This window comes from Artemia franciscana, chromosome 4 (genome assembly GCF_032884065.1).
Source record: "Artemia franciscana chromosome 4, ASM3288406v1, whole genome shotgun sequence".
NCBI classification, from domain to species: Eukaryota; Metazoa; Arthropoda; class Branchiopoda; order Anostraca; family Artemiidae; genus Artemia; species Artemia franciscana.
This window is the reverse complement of record NC_088866.1, coordinates 48,379,136-48,402,123: the sequence shown is the minus strand read 5'-3', so window position 1 is coordinate 48,402,123 and position 22,988 is coordinate 48,379,136. Positions and strand designations below refer to the sequence as shown.

Genomic DNA, 22,988 nt, shown 5'->3' with positions numbered 1-22,988 from the left:
TTACTGGAGACGGTGAAAGATGAGAAAGGAATATCTTGGCAAAGAGTAATTACCGTGAAAATTGTGGTGTTGCCCCAGGTTACACTGTAATCTGTAAATTAAAAATAAATATTCCCAAAATAGTTCATTTTGCTCTAATATGGAGGAATGAGCCAAAAACTGGAAGCCTTCGCCGAATGTGGCCTGGTAAATTATAAGAAAGTATATTTTGAGTTGAAAGCAATCATACTGAAATCATCTCCTGGGTTTCCATGAATTCATAGAAAGTTTTTTTTCGGCAACAGTATAAAAGTTTAGTTTTAATACAGTGTTATCTTCCTGAAAATTCTGGTGTTACCCCAGATTAGCCTAAATTCGTATAAAAAGTTAGCATTACCAAAACAGTTAACTTTACCCAGAAATGAAATAATTAGCGAAAAATTGGTTGGCCTTCAGTGGATTGGCAAAAAATATGAAAGCAAACTTTGATCAAAGAGTAATGACCTTGAAAACTTTTATTCCTTAATTAAAAATAAATATTTCCGTAGAAGTTTATCTTACTTTATGATTGGATAATGAGCATAAAAGTGAGTGTCCGGGCGTGCAATAAGAGCTGGCTGTAGAGGGGGAACCGGAGGATTTAGCAATATTTCTTTTTGAAATAGAAATAAAAAGAATGATTTTTTTTCCGTAGAAGGAAACATGGAACATGTAAATAATACAATAAATATAGAATTTCAGTAAAACCTAAGGTTTTTGGAAGTTAATATTCGCTCGCAATTCTATTTGTTTTCAAGTTTTTTTTCCTTTCCATTGGAGAAAGTGGACTATAAGGATTTTGTCGAAATCTGTAATAAATCTTCTTCTGAAAAAAAGCCCCTGGAATCCAAAATTAACTTCTTTCGGTTTCTAGCAGGTTTTCTTCTGACTATTCATCTGATGCTTCCAATACAAATACAATCTTCATTCTATTTGTACTGGAACCACGAGATTTTTTTTTTCTTTTTCAGATCTATTTGTGGGATATGGAATTGGAGAATTTTAATGACAATTAGGAAATTTTTATTAATATAGAATGTTAATAAAACCGAACATAATTTGAAAGGATAAAAATTTAGTGGTTTGCTCAGCTGTTTCTAAACTTGAGAGTCATGCAACGGATATTGGATTTCAACAAGCTTGTTTTCATAGTTTGAAATAAACTAAGTCACGTTTTACGTGATTCAAAATTGTGATTTGAAAACACGCAATCTAGCAATTATAAATCAGGTAACACTTAAACCATGGGCCTATTTAAAGGAAACCCTAAAAATTCATGTCATGAATGATTATTACTTATCTGATTCCTCATTGCTGCACTATCCCCCCCCCCCCTAATGGATGAATATACAGCCAACTTTACACGTTACTATAAAGAAAAGAGTAGCGATTTTGTAAAGTGTAATGATCTAGCCAAAAATGTTGCCAACAAAGATAGCATGCTATTAAGGACTAGACAGGTGTACGTTTTTTATGGCACTTGGTATTAACCAAGTAATATATAGCAATCGCAAATTCTGTCGGTCTGTCTGTCGGTCCCGCTTTTGCTACTTTAGGCACTTACAGGTAAGCTAGGACGATGAAATTTGGCAGGCGTATCGGGGACTGGACCAGAATAAATTAGAAATAGAAATCAATTTTTCCGATTGGCCATCTGGGAGGGGGGAGTGGGGGGCCGGTTAATTCGGAAAAAAAGAAGTATTTTTAACTTACGAACGGTTGATCAGATGTTAATGAAATTTGATATTTGGAAGGATATCGTGTCTCAGAGCTCTTATTTTAAATCCCGACCTGATCTGGTGACATTGGAGAGGAGTTGGGAGGGGGAAACCTAAAATCTTGGAAAACACTTAGAGTGGAGGGATCGGGATGAGACTTGGTGGGAAAAATAAGCACAAGTCCTAGATACATGATTGACATAACCGGAATGGATCCGCTCTCTTTGGGGTAGTTGGGGGGGTAATCCTGAAAAATAAAAAAAATGAGGTATTTTTAACTTACGAACGGGTGATCGGATCTCAATGAAATTTGATATTTAGAAGGATATCGTGTCTCAAAGCTCTTATTTTAAATCCCGATCGGATCTGGTGACATAGGGGGAGTTTGGGGGGAGACCTAAAATCATGGAAAACGCTTATAGTGGAGGGATCGGGGTGAAACTTCGTGGGACAAATAAGCAGAAGTCTTAGATACGTGATTGACATTATTGGAACCGATCCGATCTATTGGGGGGGGGGAAGGCAATTCTGAAAAATTAGAAAAAATGACGTATTTTTAACTTACGAAAGAGTGATTGGATCTTCATGAAACTTCATATTTAGAAGGACCTCGTGACTCAGATCTCTTATTTTAAATCTCAACCGGATCCAGCGTCATTTGGGGGGAAGTTGGGGGGGCCGGAAATCTTAGAAAATACTTAAAGTGGAGAGATCAGGATGAAACTGTATGGGAAGAATAAAAACAAGTCTAAGATACGTGAATGACATAACCGGACCGGATCCGCTCTCTTTTGGGGGGGGGGGGTAATTCGGAAAAATGAGGTATTTGTAGCTTACGAACGGGTGACCAGATCTTAATGAAGTTTGATATTTAGAAGGATCCTGTACTTTAAAGCTCTTATTTTAAATTCCGACCAGATCCTGTGACATTGGCGGGAGTTGGAGGGGGAAACCGGCATTCTTTAGAAAACGTGAAAATTGGGTTGTTTTTATCTTACGAATAGATGATCGGATCTTAATGAAACTTGGTATATAGAAGAATCTTATGTCTCAATTGCTCCATTTTCGACTCGAATCGGATCCGGGGACATAGGGGGCTGGAGGAGGGAGACATAAATCTCGGAAAACGCTTATAGTGGAGAGATCAAGATGAAACTTGATGAGAAGAATAAGCACAAATTCCAGATACGTGATTGACATAATTGGAACGGATTCTTTCTCTTTGGAGGAGCTGGAGGATGTTAATTTGGAAGAATTGGAAAAATTTAGGTATTTTTAACTTCAGAACGGGTGACCAGATCTTAATGAAATTTGATATTTAGAAGGAATTGATGTCTCAGAGCTCTTATTTCAAATCCTGACCAGATCTGTTGACATTGGGGGGAATTGGAGGGGGAAATCTTGGAAATCGCTTAGAGTGGACGAATCGGGACGAAGCTTGGTGGTTAGAATAAGCAAATGTCATAGATACGTGATTGCCGTATCCGTACTGGATTCGATCTTTTGGGGAAGTTGGGGGGACGGGTTCAGTGCTTTGGCGACTTTGGTGCTTCTGGACGTGCTAAGACAATGAAAATTGGTAGGCGTGTCAGGGAGCTGCACATATTGACTTGATAAAGTCATTTTCCTAGATTCGACCATCTGGGGGGCTAAAGAGAGAGGAAAAATTCTAAAAAATGAGGTATTTATAACATACGAGTGGGTAATCGGATCTTAATGAATTTTGATATTTAGAAGGACATCGTGACTCTGAGCTCTTATTTGAAATCCCGACCGGCATTAAGCCTCTGATTTTCCTTTTAAATGAATCTATTGGTTCTTAGAATTTGGTAAGAGCTCATACCATATGAGCTCTTGGCTCTTAGCTCTTCTTGCCTCGTCACAAGTACCATATGCGCTCTTAGCTCTTTTTCAAACTAGTAACGGCCGTGTTTATTCGATGCGAGTGCAGGTTGTACCATCTCTTGTATTAGAATTTCCAACTATGTTAACCGTCATTTTGAGCATTTTTTCGAAGCTTTTTCGAAGCATTCTACTCCCTAGTCAATTCTTTTTCAGCGGCGGCAACCCGATCAAAGACAAAGTCATCAGTATTCTTCGTCGCTTCAACTAGATAAATTAAATAAAAAAAAAACAAGTTTTTTTAAATGAAAGTAAGGAGCGACATTAAAACTTAAAACGAACAGAAATTACTCCGTATATGAAAGGGGCTTTTCTTCCTCGACACCCCGCTCCTTACGCTAAAGTTTTTTATTGTTTTAAAAAGTAGAGTTGCGAGAAAGAATCAAACTTTAGCGCAAGGAGCGGGGTGTCGAGGAAGAAAAGCCCCTTTCATATACGGAGTAATTTCTGTTCGTTTTAAGTTTTAATGTCGCTCCTTACTTTCATTTAAAAAAACTTGTTTTTTTATTTAATTTCTGAAAGTTTTTTAATTAATGCATGACTGATTTTGGCTCTCCGTACATAAATTATTAAAATGAAATTTGCATATTAATTCTTTTTTTGGCTAAATGGCTTTCTCTTAGTTTTGATCAGACGATTTTGAGAAATAAGGGGTGGGGAAGGAGGTCTTGTTGCCCTCCAATTTTTCGGTTACTTAAAAAGGCAACTAGATCTTTTATTTTTAACGAACGTTTTTATTAGTAAAAAAAAATACGTAACTTAAGAATTAACTTACGTAACAAACTTTTATATTCTTATATTTTTGATTATATATATGAGGGGGTTGGTCCCCTCGTTAATACCTCGCTCTTCACACTAAATCTTGTTTTATCCCAATTCTTTACGAATGACCCCTGAATCAGAAAGGCCGTAGAATAAATAGTTGAAATTATTTAAAAAAATTTTAGCATAAAGAGTGAAGTGTTTATCTCCTTCTAAATACCTCGCTCTTTATGCTAAAGTATTTTTAGAACCCCTCATATGCGTAATAATCTCTGTTCTTTTTTAAGTTTTAGTGCTTCTCCTTACTTTCAATTGAAAAAACTTTTTCATGTTTATATTTTCATTGTTTTTTTTTATAGTAATGCTAGAAAGTCGTGCGCCCTTTTGATTGAATTTCTCTTCCCCCATGAAATATTCCTCCAAGGAAAGATCCTCCCATATAGCCCCCTCCCCTGAACCCCACACCCAAACCAAAAAAATCCCCCTGATAACGTCGGTACACTTCCCAGTAACCATTACTGTATGTAAACATTGGTCAAAGTTTGTAACTTGCAGCCCCTCTCCCAGGGACTGTGGGGGGTAAGTCATCCCCAAAGACATAGTTATTATGGTTTTCGACTATGCGGAACAAAATGGCTATCTCAAAATTTTGATCCGTTGACTTTGGGAAAAAAATGAGCGTGGGAGGGGGCCTAGGTGCCCTCCCATTTTTTTGGTCACTTAAAAAGGGCACTAGAACTTTTCATTTCCGTTAGAATGAGCCCTCTTGCAACACTCTAGGACCACTTGGTCGATACGATGACCCCTGGCAAAAAAAAAACAAAAAACAAATAAACACGCACCCGTGATTTGTCTTCTGGCAAAAAATACGAAATTCCACATTTTTGTAGATTAGACCTTGAAATTTTTTCTATAGGGTTCTCTGATACGCTGAATGCGATGGTGTAATTTTCGTTAAGATCCTATCACTTTTAGGGGGTGTTACCCCCTATTTTCCAAAATAAGGCAATTTTTCTCAGGCTCGTAACTTTTGATGACAATAACTAAACTTGATGAAACTTATATATTTGAAATCAGCATAAAAATCCAATTCTTTTGATATATCCTTTAGCATCGAAATTCCGTTTTTTAGAGTTTCGTTTACTATTGAGCCGGGTCGCTCCTTACTACAGTTCGTTACCACGAACTGTTTGATATAAGAAGGTTGAACTTAAGGGGTTTCTCACTCAAAATAACGATTAGGTGCATGTTATCCTTAGCAATTCTTCTTGTAATTATTTATACAATATATTTTTATTATATATATCTATTAACTGGTAGTTTTGTGTCTGCATGCTACATATTCTCCAGACTCTGTTTAAGCCGGTTACAACTAATACTTGACTGAATCGCTCCTGAACAATCCGAGTGGTTAGTTCCTTGATGTAATTTATGTATTCTCACACGCTCCGATTACAGCTGCATCTAGTCTTTTGAGGGGAATTTTTGACTTCGGAACACAAATATGTAAAGTATTTGAAGGGACTGCAGCCAGGAAGTTTATATTATAGAAACAAGTTTCTGATTGTTGAATAGAATATTTTTTGCTCTATTTTCTGATACCCCACAACAACAGTGTCAAGTGTTGCAATTTAGAATGCAAACCCGAAACAGGTTTTATAATTATTTTGGAATTATAAAAAAAATAATTATCCGCTTTAAGATTTGATTAGATCTAAATATTCACCAGATTGTTTTATATCTGTTAAAATAAAAATCGCCGAAATCACTAATTCAGGAACGTCAGGCAAACTCCAAATGTTTAACATGGTAGATGTAGGAAGATTCCTTGAGAGCCTGTCCTGCCTTAAGTTTGTGAGAGCTTTCCACGGTTTGAATATTTTCAATATAAGATTTTTGGAGTTACCTACTTACTTACTGAATATGCTACTTCACTGCTTTGCCAAGTGAAGTGTCTGTGTTGAGATAGATTGAGTCCACATTTTTGGAAATTCGAAATAGTTCGCCTCAGATTTGCTACTTTTCTTTGGAAGAGCCATCTTATTATTCGCATATGCACGCTCTTAAATTACCGGAAGAAAATGCTTCATCTCTAGCCCTTTAGCTGACATTTTCACATATAGAGTAATTGCCATAACATTGTTGCTAAAACATAATATCTGAGTTCCTATAGTAGAGATTCGCATTCCTGGAGCAGTTCATTTTAAATTACCAAGGACAGATAAAATATAAATATCTTTATTTATATTGAGAAAATAAAGAAAATATAAATAAAAAACAGAAAATGAATATTGTTTGACTTGTTTATGGGAAAACTTTGACAGATATAAGTATCTTAAAGACCAGAAAAAAACGGGAATTCAATTTTTAATGGATAAGAGCTCAATATGCAGCTCCGCAGTTTTTTTACTGCATTGGACGCCAAATTGGAATAAAAGAAACATGGGTGGAAAATAGCCCAAAAAATGAGCTGAAAAGATATGGCACCGACCAACTTAAGAAGGTATAGCTTTTTTTGATAGTATAGTTGTCTTTGCAAAAAAGAGGGTAAAGAATACGGCGTTGGGCTTTACTGTCAGGACTGGTACATCAAGTGAGGTAAAAAAAGGTAAAGGTAAAGGATACGGCATTATACTTTACAGTCCGTACCGGCGGTGCTGATCTCCGTTTCTTGGCCCTTCAGTCAGGAAGTGCAGTGGGGGGTTGGGGGCCAGCCATCCTGTGCTTTCTCACACCCTTCCTGTTTACCTTCCCCAGATTCCTCCAGGTACCCATTTAGAGCTGGGTCAACTCTGGCTAAGCTTACAGAGTCACGCCACTGACCCCCGTCCCAAACTGAAGAATTGGGTACACTGGGATTCGAACCCGCGTCCTCTCAGACAAGGGATCCCGAATCCAGCGCACCAACTCACTCGGCCAGGACAAGTGAGGTGGACAAAGGCAATTCGTCCGAGTGAAATAAAAGTAGTTAAAAACAAAGTTTCAATGCTAATCTTGCCCTTTTGGCAGCTAGCCTCAATGGTTTTTCCGTAAGCGGTTCGGTGGCATTGTTTACTGGTTTTATAATATAATTTGTTCAATCGTTTTTAATTAAATTTGTGTATACAGCATTTAGTGAGTACTCCTCCGAATCCATTTAAAGACATATTATAACTTAGTTTCAGTCTAATTCCAGTTGCTTCTCGAACAACCTGTTATATGCCTGAATCATACAATAAGGGAAGTTTCTTTAAAAAGTATTTTATGGCTTGGGCTATCAAAAATATGGCTGCTTAAAGCAGAATCAAAAGAAATATTAGTACTAATAGAATTTAAAGCTTTAGTTATATTGCCTTTGTGCTGTTGTAGGTTTTTTCTAAATTCTGATGGGTTCTACCAATATAGTAGTTGCCACAGTCACCTGGTATTTGATAAAACCCTCTTTGGCGAGTAACGTAGGTTTTATCTTTACCAGAGTTTAGTAAGTTCATGATTTTAAAATTATTAGTAAATTCTACACACAGATTATTTTGTGTGCATTTTCTATGGCACTTGGTATTAACCAAGTAACATATAGCAATCGCAAATTCTGTCGGTCTGTCTGTCTGTCGGTCAGTCTGTCTGTCTGTCGTCGGTCCCGGTTTTGCTACTTTAGGTACTTCCATGTAAGCTAGGACGATGAAACTTAGCAGGCGTATCAGGGATCGGACCAGATTAAATTAGAAATAGTTGTTTTCCCGATTTGACCATCTGGGGGTGGGGTGGTGGTGGGCCGGTTAATTCGGAAAAAAATAGAAAAAATGAAGTACTTTTAACTTACGAACGACTGATCAGATCTTAATGAAATTTGGTGTTTGGAAGGATATCGTGTCTCGGAGCTCTTATTTTTAAATTCCAACCGGATCTGGTGAAATTGTGGGGGGAGTTGGGAGGGGGAAACCTAAAATCTTGGAAAACACTTAGAGTGGAGGGATCGGGATGAAACTCGGTGGGGAAAATAAGCACAAGTCCTAGATACATCATTGACATAACCGGAACGGATCTGCTCTCTTTGGGTAGTTGGGGGGGGGGTAATTCTGAAAATTAGAAAAAAATAGGTATTTTTAACTTACGAACGGGGGATCGATCTCAATGAAATTTGATATTTAGAAGGATATCGTGTGTCAAACTCTTATTTTAAATCCCGACCGGATCTGGTGACATTGGGGGAGTTTGAGGGGGACCTAAAATCATGGAAAACGCTTAGATTGGAGGGATCGGTATGAAACTTGGTGGGAAAAATAAGCAGAAGTCTTAGATACGTGATTGACATAATTGAAACGGGTCCGCTCTATTGGGGGGGGGGGGGTAATTCTGATAAATTAGAAAAAATGACATATTTTTAACTTACGAAGGAGTGATTATGAAACTTCATATTTTGAAGGACCCCGTAACTCAGATCTCTTATTTTAAATCTCAACTTGGTCCAGCGTCATTGGGGGGGGGGAGCAGTTGGGGGGACCGGAAATCTTAGAAAATACTTAAAGCGGAGGGATCAGGATGAAACTGGATGGGAGGAATAAAAACTAGTCTAAGATACGTGACTTACATAACCGGACCGGAACCCCTCTCTTTGGTGGAGTTTGGGGGGGGGGGGTAATTCGGAAAAATGAGGTATTTGTAACTTAAGAACGGGTGACCAGATCTTAATGCAATTTGAAATTCTTATTTTAAATTCCGACCAGATCCTGTGACATTGGAGGGGGAGTTGGAGAGGGAAACCAGAATTCTTGGGAAACGTGAAAATTGGGGTATTTTTAATTTTACCAATAGATGATTGGATCTTGGTGAAATTGTGGGGGGAGTTGGGAGGGGGAAACCTAAAATCTTGGAAAACACTTAGAGTGGAGGGATCGGGATGAAACTCGGTGGGGAAAATAAGCACAAGTCCTAGATACATCATTGACATAACCGGAACGGATCTGCTCTCTTTGGGGTAGTTGGGGGGGGGGGTAATTCTGAAAATTAGAAAAAATTAGGTATTTTTAACTTACGAACGGGGGATCGATCTCAATGAAATTTGATATTTAGAAGGATATCGTGTGTCAAACTCTTATTTTAAATCCCGACCGGATCTGGTGACATTGGGGGAATTTGAGGGGGACCTAAAATCACGGAAAACGCTTAGATTGGAGGGATCGGTATGAAACCTGGTGGGAAAAATAAGCAGAAGTCTTAGATACGTGATTGACATAATTGAAACGGGTCCGCTCTATTGGGGGGGGGGGGGTAATTCTGATAAATTAGAAAAAATGACATATTTTTAACTTACGAAGGAGTGATTATGAAACTTCATATTTTGAAGGACCCCGTAACTCAGATCTCTTATTTTAAATCTCAACTTGGTCCAGCGTCATTGGGGGGGGAGCAGTTGGGGGGACCGGAAATCTTAGAAAATACTTAAAGCGGAGGGATCAGGATGAAACTGGATGGGAGGAATAAAAACAAGTCTAAGATACGTGACTTACATAATCGGACCGGAACCCCTCTCTTTGGTGGAGTTTGGGGGGGGGGTAATTCGGAAAAATGAGGTATTTGTAACTTAAGAACGGGTGACCAGATCTTAATGCAATTTGAAATTCTTATTTTAAATTCCGACCAGATCCTGTGACATTGGAGGGGGAGTTGGAGGGGGAAACCAGAATTCTTGGGAAACGTGAAAATTGGGGTATTTTTAATTTTACCAATAGATGATTGGATCTTAATGAAACTTGATATTTAGAAGGATATTATGTCTCAGATGCTGCATTTTCGACTCGCATTGGATCCGGAGACATAGGGGGTTGGAGGAGGGAAACAGAAATCTTGGAAAACGCTTAGAGCGGAGAGATAGGGATTAAAATTGATGGGAAGAATAAGCTCAAGTTCTAGATACGAAATTGACGTAATTGGAACGGATCCCTTCTCTTTGGAGGAGCTGGGGGGTGTTAATGTGGAAAAATTAGAAAAATTGAGGTATTTTTAACTTAAGAACGGGTGACCGGATCTTAATGAAATTTGATATTTAGAAGGAATTCATGTCTCTTCAATTTTTAATGGATAAGAGCTCAATATGCAGCTCCGCAGGTTTTTTACTGTATTGGACGCCAAATTGGAATAAAAGAAACATGGGTGGAAAATGGCCCAAAAATGAGCTGAAAAGGTATGGCACCGACCAACTTAAGGAGGTGTAGCCTTTTTTGATAGTATAGTTGTCTTTGCAAAAAAGAGGGTAAAGAATATTTGCAAAAAGAACTTTGCAAAAAGTTCTCTACCAACATAGTAGTTGCCACAGTCACCTGGTATTTGATAAAACCCTCTTTGGCGAGTAATGTAGGTTTTATCTTTACCAGAGTTTAGTAAGTTCATGATTTTAAAATTATTAGTAAATTCTACACACAGATTATTTTGTGTGCATTTTCTATGGCACTTGGTATTAACCAAGTAACATATAGCAATCGCAAATTCTGTCGGTCTGTCTGTCGGTCTGTCTGTCTGTCGGTCAGTCTGTCTGTCTGTCGTCGGTCCCGGTTTTGCTACTTTAGGTACTTCCAGGTAAGCTAGGACTATGAAATTTAGCTGGCGTATCAGGGATCGGACCAGATTAAATTAGAAATAGTTTTTTCCCGATTTGACCATCTAGGGGTGGGGGGGGGGGGTGCTCCGGTTAATTCGGAAAAAAATAGAAAAAATGAAGTATTTTTAACTTACGAACGGTTGATCAGATCTTAATGAAATTTGGTGTTTGGAAGGATATCGTGTCTCAGAGCTCTTATTTTAAATTCCAACCGGATCTGGTAAAATTGTGGGGGGGAGTTGGGAGGGGGAAACCTAAAATCTTGGAAAATACTTAGAGTGGAGGGATCGGGATGAAACTTGGTGGGGAAAATAAGCACAAGTCCTAGATACATCATTGACATAACCGGAACGGATCTGCTCTCTTTGGGGTAGTTGGGGGGGGGGGTATTTTTAACTTACGAACGGGGGATCGATCTCAATGAAATTTGATTTTTAGAAGGATATCGTGTGTCTAACTCTTATTTTAAATCCCGACCGGATCTGGTGACATTGGGGGAGTTTGAGGGGGACCTAAAATCATGGAATACGCTTAGATTGGAGGGATCGGTATGAAACCTGGTGGGAAAAATAAGCAGAAGTCTTAGATACGTGATTGACATAATTGGAACGGGTCCGCTCTATTGGGGGGGGGGTAATCCTGAAAAATTAGAAAAAATGACATATTTTTAACTTACGAAGGAGTGATCGGATCTTCATGAAACTTCATATTTTGAAGGACCCCGTAACTCAGATCTCTTATTTTAAATCTCAACTTGGTCCAGCGTCATTGGGGGGGGGGGCACTTGGGGGGACCGGAAATCTCAGAAAATACTTAAAGCGGAGAGATCAGGATGAAACTGGATGGGAGGAATAAAAACAAGTCTAAGATACGTGACTTACATAACCGGACCAGAACCCCTCTCTTTGGTGGAGTTGGGGGGGGGTAATTTGGAAAAATGAGGTATTTGTAACTTAAGAACGGGTGACCAGATCTTAATGCAATTTGAAATTCTTATTTTAAATTCCGACCAGATCCTGTGACATTGGAGGGGGAGTTGGAGGGGGAAACAAGAATTCTTGGGAAACGTGAAAATTGGGGTATTTTTATCTTACCAATAGATGATTGGGATCTTAATGAAACTTGATATATAGAAGGATCTTATGTCTCAGATGCTGCATTTTCGACTCGAATTGGATCCGGAGACATAGGGGGTTGGAGGAGGGAAACAGAAATCTTGGAAAACGCTTAGAGCGGAGAGATAGGGATTAAAATTGATGGGAAGAATAAGCTCAAGTTCTAGATACGGGATTGACGTAATTGGAACGGATCCCTTCTCTTTGGAGGAGCTGGGGGGTGTTAATGTGGAAAAATTAGAAAAATTGAGGTATTTTTAACTTAAGAACGGGTGACCGGATCTTAATGAAATTTGATATTTAGAAGGAATTCATGTCTCAGAGCTCTTATTTCAAATCCCGACCAGACCTGTTGACATTGGGCGAGTTGGAGGGGGAAATCAGAAATCTTGGAAAACGCTTAGAGTGGAGGAATCGGGATGATGCTTGGTTGATAGAATAAGCAAATGTCCTAGATACGTGATTGACGTAACCGTACTGAATTCGCTCTCTTTGGGGGAGTTGGGGGGGAGGGGTTCAGTGATTTGGCGAGTTTGGTGCTTCTGGACGTGCTAGGACGATGAAAATTGGTAGGCGTGTCAGGGAGCTGCACAAATTGACTTGTTAAAGTCGTTTCCCCAGAATCGACCATCTGAGGGGCTAAAGGGAGAGGAAAAATTAGAAAAAATTAGGTATTTATAACTTACGAGTGGGTGATCGGATCTTAGTGAATTTTGATATCTAGAAGGACATCGTGACTCAGAGCTCTTATTTTAAATCCCGACCGGCATTAAGCCTCTGATTTTCCTTTTAAATCAATCTATTGGCTCTTAGAATTTTGTAAGAGCTCATACCATATGAGCTCTTGGCTCTTAGCTCTTCTTTCCTCGTTATAAGTGCCATATGAGCTCTTAGCTCTTAGAAGGACATCGTGACTCAGAGCTCGTATTTTAAACCCCGACCTGCATTAAGCCTCTGATTTTCCTTTTAAATCAATCTATTGATTCTTAGAATTTTGTTGGAGCTCATACCATATGAGCTCTCGGCTCTAAGCTCTTCTTGCCTCGTCACAAGTGTCTAATGAGCTCTTAGCTCTTGTTTTTAATTTGTTCTCATTTTTGGGATATATGGTAAAATGTGGTGCTATATATAGGTGGATAATATAAAAAGTAAGTATTGAAATGCCAAAGTAATGATAGAAGTCACTCTAATCTGAAGTTACAGACTGTGCTGATATCTTTGCTGCATTTGATTCAGTCATCCAGTCTGTCATCTCCCACACCTTGGTAGATGCTGGTCTGAACACCTATAAAGTAGCTATGCTATCATATTCGTATTCCAATCAAACAGTTCGTGGTAACGAACTATATATAAGAAGTGACCCGGTTCAATAGTAACGGAAATTCTAAAAAACGGAATTTTAATGCCAATAGATACATCAAAAGAATCAGATTTGCATGGTGATTTTAAATATATAAGTTTCATCAAGTTTAGTCCTACCCATCAAAAGTTATGAAAATATACCTTATATTTGAATATATATATATATCGAAAATATACCTTATATTGAAATATACCTTATATTTATATCTTATATACTGTTTTCAAAAAGTAGAGTTGAGAGAAAGAGTCAAACTTTAGCGTAAAGAGCAGGGCGTTGAAGAAGGAGCAGCCCCTTTGATATACGGGGTAATTTCTGTTCGTTTTAAGTTTTAATGTAGCTCCTTACTTTCAGTTAAAAAACTTGTTTTTTTTATTTAATGTGACAATAGATCAAAGATTTTGTATGTGTTCGGATTGTGGTTGTTATTAAAAAAATAAAATAACAAGTTTTTTCCAACTGCGAGTATGGAGTAACATTAAAACTTAAAACGGACATAAATCATTGGGTATATCTTTAAAGACATTTTATTTCATTCATTTCAGTCATTCGAGAATTGCTCAACTTGTGACTCTCATTTTCATAAAAATAGTTTTGACCTCTTTGAGCGTTTTGCTTTACAAAATTAGCTCTGCAAACATCGCTAATTTAAGTTACGCGGGAGAATCGTTCCAGGGAGAAATTTCTCGTGGGGGAAGGGAATTTTCCATGGTGGGGGAGCTGGATTTTCCGAAATTATTTAAAAATCGATCAGTAATTAAATAAAAACAAGTGTTTTCAGCTGAAAGTAAGAAGTAACATTAAAACTTACAACGAACAGAAAATATTATGTATCTGAGATTTGTTGCCTCTCCTCACTAACTCGCTCTTACACTAAAGTTTCTTTCTTAACCTTGAAACGAGGCTATTGTTCTAATCAAATAGCCTCACGCCCCGCTCTTTGAAAGGAGCTGTTCCCTCCTCAACGCCTCGCTCTTTACGCTAAAGTTTGACTCTTTCTCTCAACTTTACTTTTAAAAACAGTAAAAAACTTTAGCGTAAAAATCGGCGAGATGAGGAGGGAACAGCCCCTTTCATATAAAGAGTAATTTCTGTTCGTTTTAAGTTTTAATGTTGCTTCTTACTTTCAGTTAAAAAAATTTATTTTGTTTATTTAATAGTTTACAGAAATGGTGCGAATAAAGGTCAGATCCGCTTTTGGTAAGTATTTAACCAAAAGCGGTTAAATATTAAGTATCAACCAAAAGCAAAAGTGGTTAAATATTAAAGTATAAATACTTATACTTTGGTAAGTATAAGTATTTGGTAAAGTTTTTGACTCGTTTACCGCTCTTTGAGAGAAATACATTTGCCTTGAAGAAGTATCAAGTTTTAGACACCCCGTTAAGTGTTTGCAGAGATGGAAAGTAATGCTAGAAAAGGAGCACTTGAGCACATTTACGATTTCTTGCCGTTTCGACGTTATCTACGGGCTATGAGCTATTTTGAATATGGTAAAATCGTTATTTCTTGGAGCAGTGTTTTTCGTACTGTTTCTTCTTTTTCTTTCTCTACTCTGTGTTATTTTTTTTTTGTTAATCGTTGGCTAAAACAAAATATCTATAAATAATTATGTAAGAAAAATACTACTTCAAGTTGAGGTCCGTTAAACCAAAAAAAAAAAAAAAAAAAAAAAAAAAAAAAAAAAAAAAAAAAAAAAAAAAAAAAAAAAGTGTTTCCTTTGAAATTAAAGAGCTAACTTTAGATTTAAAACAAAGAGAAAATACAATGAGTGAAGAAGCGAAACGCAAAATTAGTCGGAACTAGATTGAGCAATGGACTCAACTAAAGAGAATCAATAAAAAATAAGTGCGCTGTTGACAGCTCTCACCCCCCCCCTAAAAAGGCTTGTTAAATTTACGCTATACTGAAAACTATATAGATTGCTTAAATCGAAGGTTTTATTTAGCCAACAATTCTTTTCAGAATTTTAAGTGAACAGACTTAAAAGGAAGGAAATATTGATGGAAATAAAATGATTTAGATTAGGAAAACTAATTTTAAATTGTCACAATGTTTTATTTCAAGAAATTGTTACTATAAAGAATTTTTGGCAATAACTATTTACTGTTTTTTTGCAAAACTATCCATTTTAATTGTTTTAGACTTCTCTTAAGTGCGAGTCTGCGATTTTTGTTCGGCGGTGGGGGTGGCACAACAAATTTAGAATTCTATTCAGTTTTGTTGCATTTTTACGAGTTGGACAATATATTTTTTGGAGAGGGAGGTACCCCTCCCCCAGGATATGGCCTTGACTCTTATTTGCAACATTAGCCTCATTTGTAATCAATAAGTTTAGAAAACTCTGAATACTAATTTGGGTAGAAATAGAACCCTATTTGCACACTATATCCTTAACGTGTTCGGACGTTGAGCTTCTCTTTTGCAATATTTGACTTATTTCAGTTTCATTTGAAGAGACTTCCCCGAAATGCTAAATTTGAATCATATGGGCTTTAGGCTTTCTAAATGCTTCGGAATTCTAATGCTTTTTATTTTTTAAATGCTCTTCACCCCTTCCCTTTGTGCAGAACTGCTGATATCAGTAGGCGGATGATAATTTTTCTCTGTTTTCAGCTCCCCGTTTGGACATTCCTCAGGGCTCTTCATATCATGGTTTAATATCTGAAGATTCGTTTGAAGTAAAGGTTACGCCCAAGATAAAGACAATTGATGGTGGCTCCATTTGTGGCTTCAGAATAACCAAGAAACATCACGGAGAGGCTCCATTTGAGGTAATGTTATTTTCTCATAGTAAATGCAAAAGAAGTTGATTTTTTTTAGTAAGTTTTTGCACAGGGCTTCTTTATCCTTACACTTATATGCTGTTTTTTTTTAGATTTAAATACTTACACATTTTTAGAGGAGCATCTTTTCATAAGTAAACAGTACAAAACTTCTCTTTTTCGTGTTACCTATATATTTTAGATACGACGATTTTGAGAAAAAGGGGCAGGGGAAGGAGGCTAATTGCCCTCTAATTTTTTTGATTCCTTAAAAAGGCCACTAAAACTTTAAATTTATTTACAAACGTTTTTATTTGTAATACATATACGTAACTTACAAATTAACTTACGTAAGGAACTTCTATATTTGTATTTTTTATTACGTATATTCGTTAATACCTCGCTCTTTACGTTAAAGTTCGAATTTTGTTCCAATTCTTCAAGAATGACCCCTGAGTCACAAAGGCCGTTTAATTAGAATAAATGGTTCTTTCGAAATAACTAAAAATAATTTAGCGTAAAGAGCGTGGTATTGCGGAGGGACGAAACGCCTCATATACTTAGTAATTTGTGTTCATTTTAAGTTTTAATGTTGCTCCTTACGATAAGTTGAAAAAAGTTGTTTTTTATTCAATTTTGCATTGTTTTTTTTTTAATAACGCTGAAGAATCCAGCGCCCCCTTCATGAAAATTCTCTTCCCCCATGAAAAATTCCTCTCTGGAAAGATCCACTCACGTAAACCCTCCCCCAAACCCCCATCATCAGAAAAAAAATTCCCCCTGAAAAATATCAGTATACTTCCGAATAACCAGTACTATATGTAAATAATGGGAAAAGTTCATAATTTGCAGCCCTGCCCCGGGAGCTGTGGGGGATTAAGTCGTCCTCGAAGACATAGTTTTCAAATTTTCGACTATGCTGAACAAAATGGTTATCTCAAAATTTTGATCCGGTGACTTTAGGGGAAATGAGCGTGGGAGGGTCCTAGTTGCCATCCAATATTTGGTCACTTAAAAAGGGCAATAGAACTTTTAATTTTTGTTGAAATGAGCCCTCTTGCGACTTTCTAGGACCACTAGGTCGATACGATCATCCCTGGGGAAAAAACGACAAAAAAACAAATAAAAACGCATCCGTGATCTTTCTTCTGCCAAAAATTACAAAATCTTTAGCAAAAGTAGACAGAAAGCGGGCCTCAATGTGCTTTCTTGATCACAAATTAAGCAAAATGGATGTTGAATAATCTGCTACTGTAGGCTGAAAGAAACATCTTCTTTAAATCCTTTTCAATTGTGAAAAACGACGGTGATTCACTGAATAATTTGAATAATTGTATTTATTTGCAATAAAGATAAACAATTGTCTTAAATCAGAAATATAAAAAGGTATGAAATATGTCTTTTGTCAGGTTTATGCATTCAATGTAACCTTGTTTTAATAGAATTATAACTATTATTGTTTTTTCAATTATGGATCATAATCAATATTTTGAAATATAAATATTATCTTGAAGGCATATTTTGAGTCTTTTCATTTCCCCTCTTTTTTTACAACCTTTTTAAATGTGCCTCTTTCTTTATCAGAAAATGTAAGTTGATTTAGTCGTTCGGAGGATCAGTACAGGGGTACTTTCCGTAAAGGTTTCTGGCGGGGGGAATGTTTTTTCCTTTGATGGACGTTTATGCAGTAATATTTTTTCAAACATTAACTTTGCAATATAACATGATCAGCCCTTACAACATACCGGCTTTGAATGCCCTCCCCCCCCCCCTATTCTGAAATTTTGGTCTGACTCGAAAAAAACAAAACTTATTTGAAATTTAGGACGAATTAATTTTTGTTACGATTATTTATTGACAAATATTATCCATGCCCAAGCTGAAATAAACTAAAATATATATATAAAAGCTGAAAAACAAAAACAAAATATAAAGTCAACGCAGAAACCAAAAACAAAAGAAATTCATGTACTATATACTATAGCTTTTGTTTTTAAGCACATCTAAAATGGTTGTTCAAGCATACACAAACCCATTTTAAACACAAACACATAACAGAATGAGTTCTAAGTACCATTGTCTATGTCTGAGCTGTCTTCCGATATAAGATTATAAAATTGGATTTTTTTTATTTAAAAATTGTTTGTATAATGTAGTTCAAATTAATTAAAGTCAGATATAGGTCAAATATCTTAATAGTCTTATTTTTGGAAAACCTGAATGTTTTTGTTCTTTTTGCTTTTGTTAAACCCGCTGATATTTTCATTAATTATGTCACAGTCAATATTTTTGTGTCTATATCTTCTAACTTTTACGTAATTTTTTTAGCTTGTCATAGCAAACCAAGAAACAGGGGAGGCAGATTTAAGGGCTCGTCGCCCCCTGAATTGCGAAAAAAGGAAGTCTTACAGTTTTGATTTTGTGGCTGTTGCATGTACCGGAGCTGCATCTCAAAAGTAAGTCTATTTATTTCCAGTATGGAAAAATATAAAAGTAACTTAAAAAGTACTTAAAAAGTACTAAAGTAACTTAAAAGTACTTAAAAGTACTAAGGACATCAAAATCAAACATTTTATCCACTGAAACCATCTTAGGTTTATTTATACATGAAGAGTGAATTTCTAAGATCTTTCTTTTATGTGTTCCAATGTTATAAAATTTTCAGGGCAGTATCACATTATTGTTAGTGTTGCCACGTTTAATTTTAGAACTAAATTCGCGGAACTGCTCAATTAAGTTTGGTACCGCGCTTCGTTCGCAAAAACTCACAAACAGACTGCAAAAATTCAGACATTTGTTGACTCTCAAATATAGCTATCTCTTCAAAGAAAAACCGCACTTTCCTAAACCTTTTTTTGACGATGTTTTCTATGGCTCATTTTTTGCTGACTTTTTCTCACAATATTTTTTTCGGCTTATTTTTTGCTGACTTTTTTTCACAATATATTCTTTGGCTTGTTTTTTGCTGACTTTTTCACAATATTTTCTTTAGCTTATTTTCTGCTGCCTTTTTTCACATTATTTTCTTTTGCTTATTTTGGTGGATTTTTTTCACTATATTTTCTATGGCTTATTTTTTCCTCACCTTTTCACGATATTTTCTTTGGCTTATTGTTTGCTGACTTCTTTTCACAATACTTTCTTTGGCCTATTCTTTGCTGACTTTTTCTCACAATATTTTCTTTGGCTTTTTTTTTTACTGACTTTAGTACAGAATTCACTTATGAATTTTTATCTGTATGATCTGAGAAAAAACGGTTTGTCTGTCTATAGTATAAAACATTTAATATATAGAGGTGATTAGGTTAGGTGTATAAAATTATGCGTTATGTGCGGCCTTCCATAGTTTTCTTCTGTAGTTTCCATAATTTTGTCAACAAAGTACTATATTTTTGTATATTTCATTAAGATTAACCTAACTACGCTTCTTGAGTGGGATCGACTGTACTGTGGAAGTGCTATTTCACTTTTCGAATGTTTCTAAAAGTTATGTTTTAAATTGTGTTGAATCATGTCCAAACTTGACCCCGGGTGGTTGATATTGAGCGACTGTGATATTAAACATGTTTTATGACTGCAAAATTTAACCACAAATATTTTATGACGGTAATTTTGGTTGAATAAGAAATGAAGGGCTAGTAAACAGCCTTATCTACTGATCTTTTCAAGTCGCTTGTCACGTTCCTTTTATACCAATTTTTTACTGAAAGGTGATACTAAATGACATAATACCTCCTAGATTTCTGTTCAACTTCTTACAAATCATTTTCGTTAAGTCTATTTGAGGATTTCCCTGGTTTTTGGGCTAATATCTGGCGATAGTTATTTAGCGCGTCTTGAGATTACAAATTTAACTACAAATATTTTGAGGTGCTCTTTTTGAAATGTAAATTTGTGGCACAAGGCTACTAAAAACTTTAGGCCTGATATGCCACTTGTCAAACGCTTTCCTAGGTCTCCGTCCTAGATTTGTGTTTGTCAAATATTCATTTGTAGAAATGAACAGATCCGTTTTCAGGGATAACATCACTGTTTGTGATGATTATCCGATTTGTTCGTTAAACTCCAAAACTATACATCCAGATCCATATGAGTATCGATAGTCAAATTTTTTTGGAGGGTCGGGACAGAAAAAAAGCAGCAATTAGTGTCAATCTCTGAAGTGTTTGGGGTCTAAAAAGACAAAACCAAGTACATTAAGGACAATCTATTCCAACATACCTTTAAAAAGAAAAACAACAACATAAAACAAAATAATCATCCAGTTTGAAACCTAGCTTTCCTGTCGTTTCATTGGTTGAATTAGTTTCCGATTTGTTTGTTAAACTCTAAAACTATCCATCCGGTTCTTTCCAATCTCAAGGCAACTGTGATTGAGACAAAAAAATAATTGTGATGACTATTTTTACTTTTTGTACCAATAGAACAGAACGCTTTTTAATAAATAACATTGGCATGCATCTATTTCGACGAACAAACAACCAAAACCAAAAATAATAAATATAAAGGTATCTTTATAAAATGGCTTGTTATCATACGTGTATTTCCAAGGATGTCAACAGGATGGCTTCAGACCTAAAGAAGACCCAAGTGTTTAACTACTTTTTTTCCTTCTTTTTTTTTGCAAACTGATGTATAAAGGCAAGGCAATGCAGAAAAAAGATATTTCTGACTCATTTTATTGAGAATGCTTTGCGATCTAGCTATCTATAATGAACAATACTTTAGTTTCTTTAGGCCAGGGGTTATTGATCATTCCCCCCCCCCAACTGCTTTGTAACAAGCAATAGCTTGTAAGGATAGTGCTTTAAAATCCTATTAGAGCCATAAATTACTGAAGTTCATATTCTCCTGAGTTAATCATGTTCTTTATTCATTATTGACTCAGGAGCTTGTACCTCTTGACTTTAGGGACACTCAAAGAATGCTCAGAACTTTTCAGGAAGAAGTTTTTTGCTGAATCTTCAGAATAATGACTGTCGATTTGTTATAACCATAGAACAAGAGCTCATAAAAACCTGATAAGGGTTTCATCATAATCGGGAAAGACAGAATCTTTGAATGGAATGAAAAAAATCTAAGAATAGAAGCCCATAAGAGACACGTTCGTATGACTAGATACGAGATAAGCCTCCCCGTCCCCCTGGTGAGATGATAAAAAGATTAACAAGAGACGTATTAGCTATTGAAGAAAAGTCCAATATTTAAATAGGCCTTATTTGCCCTATTTTAGACAACAGGGGAAAACACGACCTAAAAGTCATAGAATCTTAACAAAAATCATACCATCAGATTCAACATATACTCTGTCAACTACTGTAGAAGTTTCAAGCTCCTATCTACAAAAAAGTGGAATTTTATATTTTTGCCAGAAGACCGATCACGGTTGCATGTTTATTTGTTTGTTTGGTTTTTTTCCCCGGGGTGATCGTATCAACCCAGTGGTCCTAGAATGTCGCGAGCGGGCTCATTCTAACGGAAATTAAAAGTTCAAGTGTCCTTTTTCAGCGACCAAAAAATTGGAGGTCACCTAGGCCCCCTCCCACGCTCATTGTTTCCCAAGGTCACTGGATTAAAATTTTTAGATAGCCATTTTGTTCAGCATAGTCTAAAAAACCTAGTAACTATGTCTTTGGGGGCGACTTAATCCCACATAGTCCTCGGGGGCAGGGCTGCAAGTTACAAACTTTGACCATTGTTTACATATAGTAATGATTATTCGGAAGTGTACAGACGTTTTCAGGGGGAATTTTTCGCGTTGGGGTAGTGGTGGGTCGGGGGGAGGGGGTTAGGTAGGAGGAGCATTCAATGGAGGAATTTATCATTGGGGAAGAAAATTTCCACGAAAGGGGGCACAGGATTTAATTGATTTATTAAAAATTTAAATTAAAAAAAAGTTTTTTTCAACTGGAAATAAAAAGAAGCATTAAAAACTTTAAACGAACAGAAATTATTATGTATATGGGGGGTTTAGTCTTCTCCACAATACCTTGCTCTTTATGCTAAATAGTATTAGCTAGTACTAGTATAAATAATATTAACTATTTATACTATGGCCTTTGTGATTCAGGGGTCATTCTTAAAGAATTGAAACAAAATTCAAGCTTTAGTGTAAAGAGCGGGGTATTGACGAGGGGGAGAACCCCCTCATATACGTAACAAAAAAAATACAAATATAGAAGTTCCTTAAGTAAGTTAATTCATAAGTTACGTAAATTTATTACTGATAAAAACATTCGTAAAAAAATAAAAAATCCAGTTACATTTTTAAGTAACCAAAAATTGGAGGGCAACTAGGCCTCTTCCACCCCTTTTTGTTTCCATCAAAATCATCCGATCAAAACTATGAGAAAGTCATTTAGCAAAAAAAAAAAAAAAAAAAAAAAAAAAAATGCAAATTTCGTTTTAATTATTCATGTGCGGTGAGCCAAAAACAAAAACGTTCAGAAATTAAATAAAATAACAAGTTTTTTTTTAACTGCAAGTAAGGAGCGACGTTAAAGCTTAAAACACCCAGAAATTATTCCTTAGGCTATATGAAAGGGGTTGTGCGCTCCTCAACGCCTCGCTCTTTACGCTAAAGTTTATTATTGCTTTAAAAAGTGGAGCTGTGACAAAGAGTCAAACTTTAGCGTAAAGAGCGGGACGTTGAGGAGGGGACAGTCCCATTCATTTTAATTAAATTGTATTATAACTTTAAGTTATGTTCCAGGGGGGTCGGGGGTGGGGGTTAAGTTGGAGAATCTTTCCATGAAGAAATTTATTTTCCAGCAC

General features: G+C 36.3%; 1 protein-coding gene across 2 annotated transcripts in view; it reads left to right on the top strand.

Moving 5' to 3' along the window:
* Nucleotides 1-22,988, top strand: part of LOC136026533 (calsyntenin-1-like) — a 241,190-nt gene that overhangs the window by 29,732 nt on the left and 188,470 nt on the right. For both annotated transcript variants that reach the window (XM_065703206.1, XM_065703207.1), the window contains exons 3-4: nt 16,066-16,223; nt 18,543-18,670. In XM_065703206.1, coding sequence (XP_065559278.1) covers nt 16,066-16,223; nt 18,543-18,670 — 286 coding nt within the window. The remainder of the gene's footprint in view (nt 1-16,065; nt 16,224-18,542; nt 18,671-22,988) is intronic.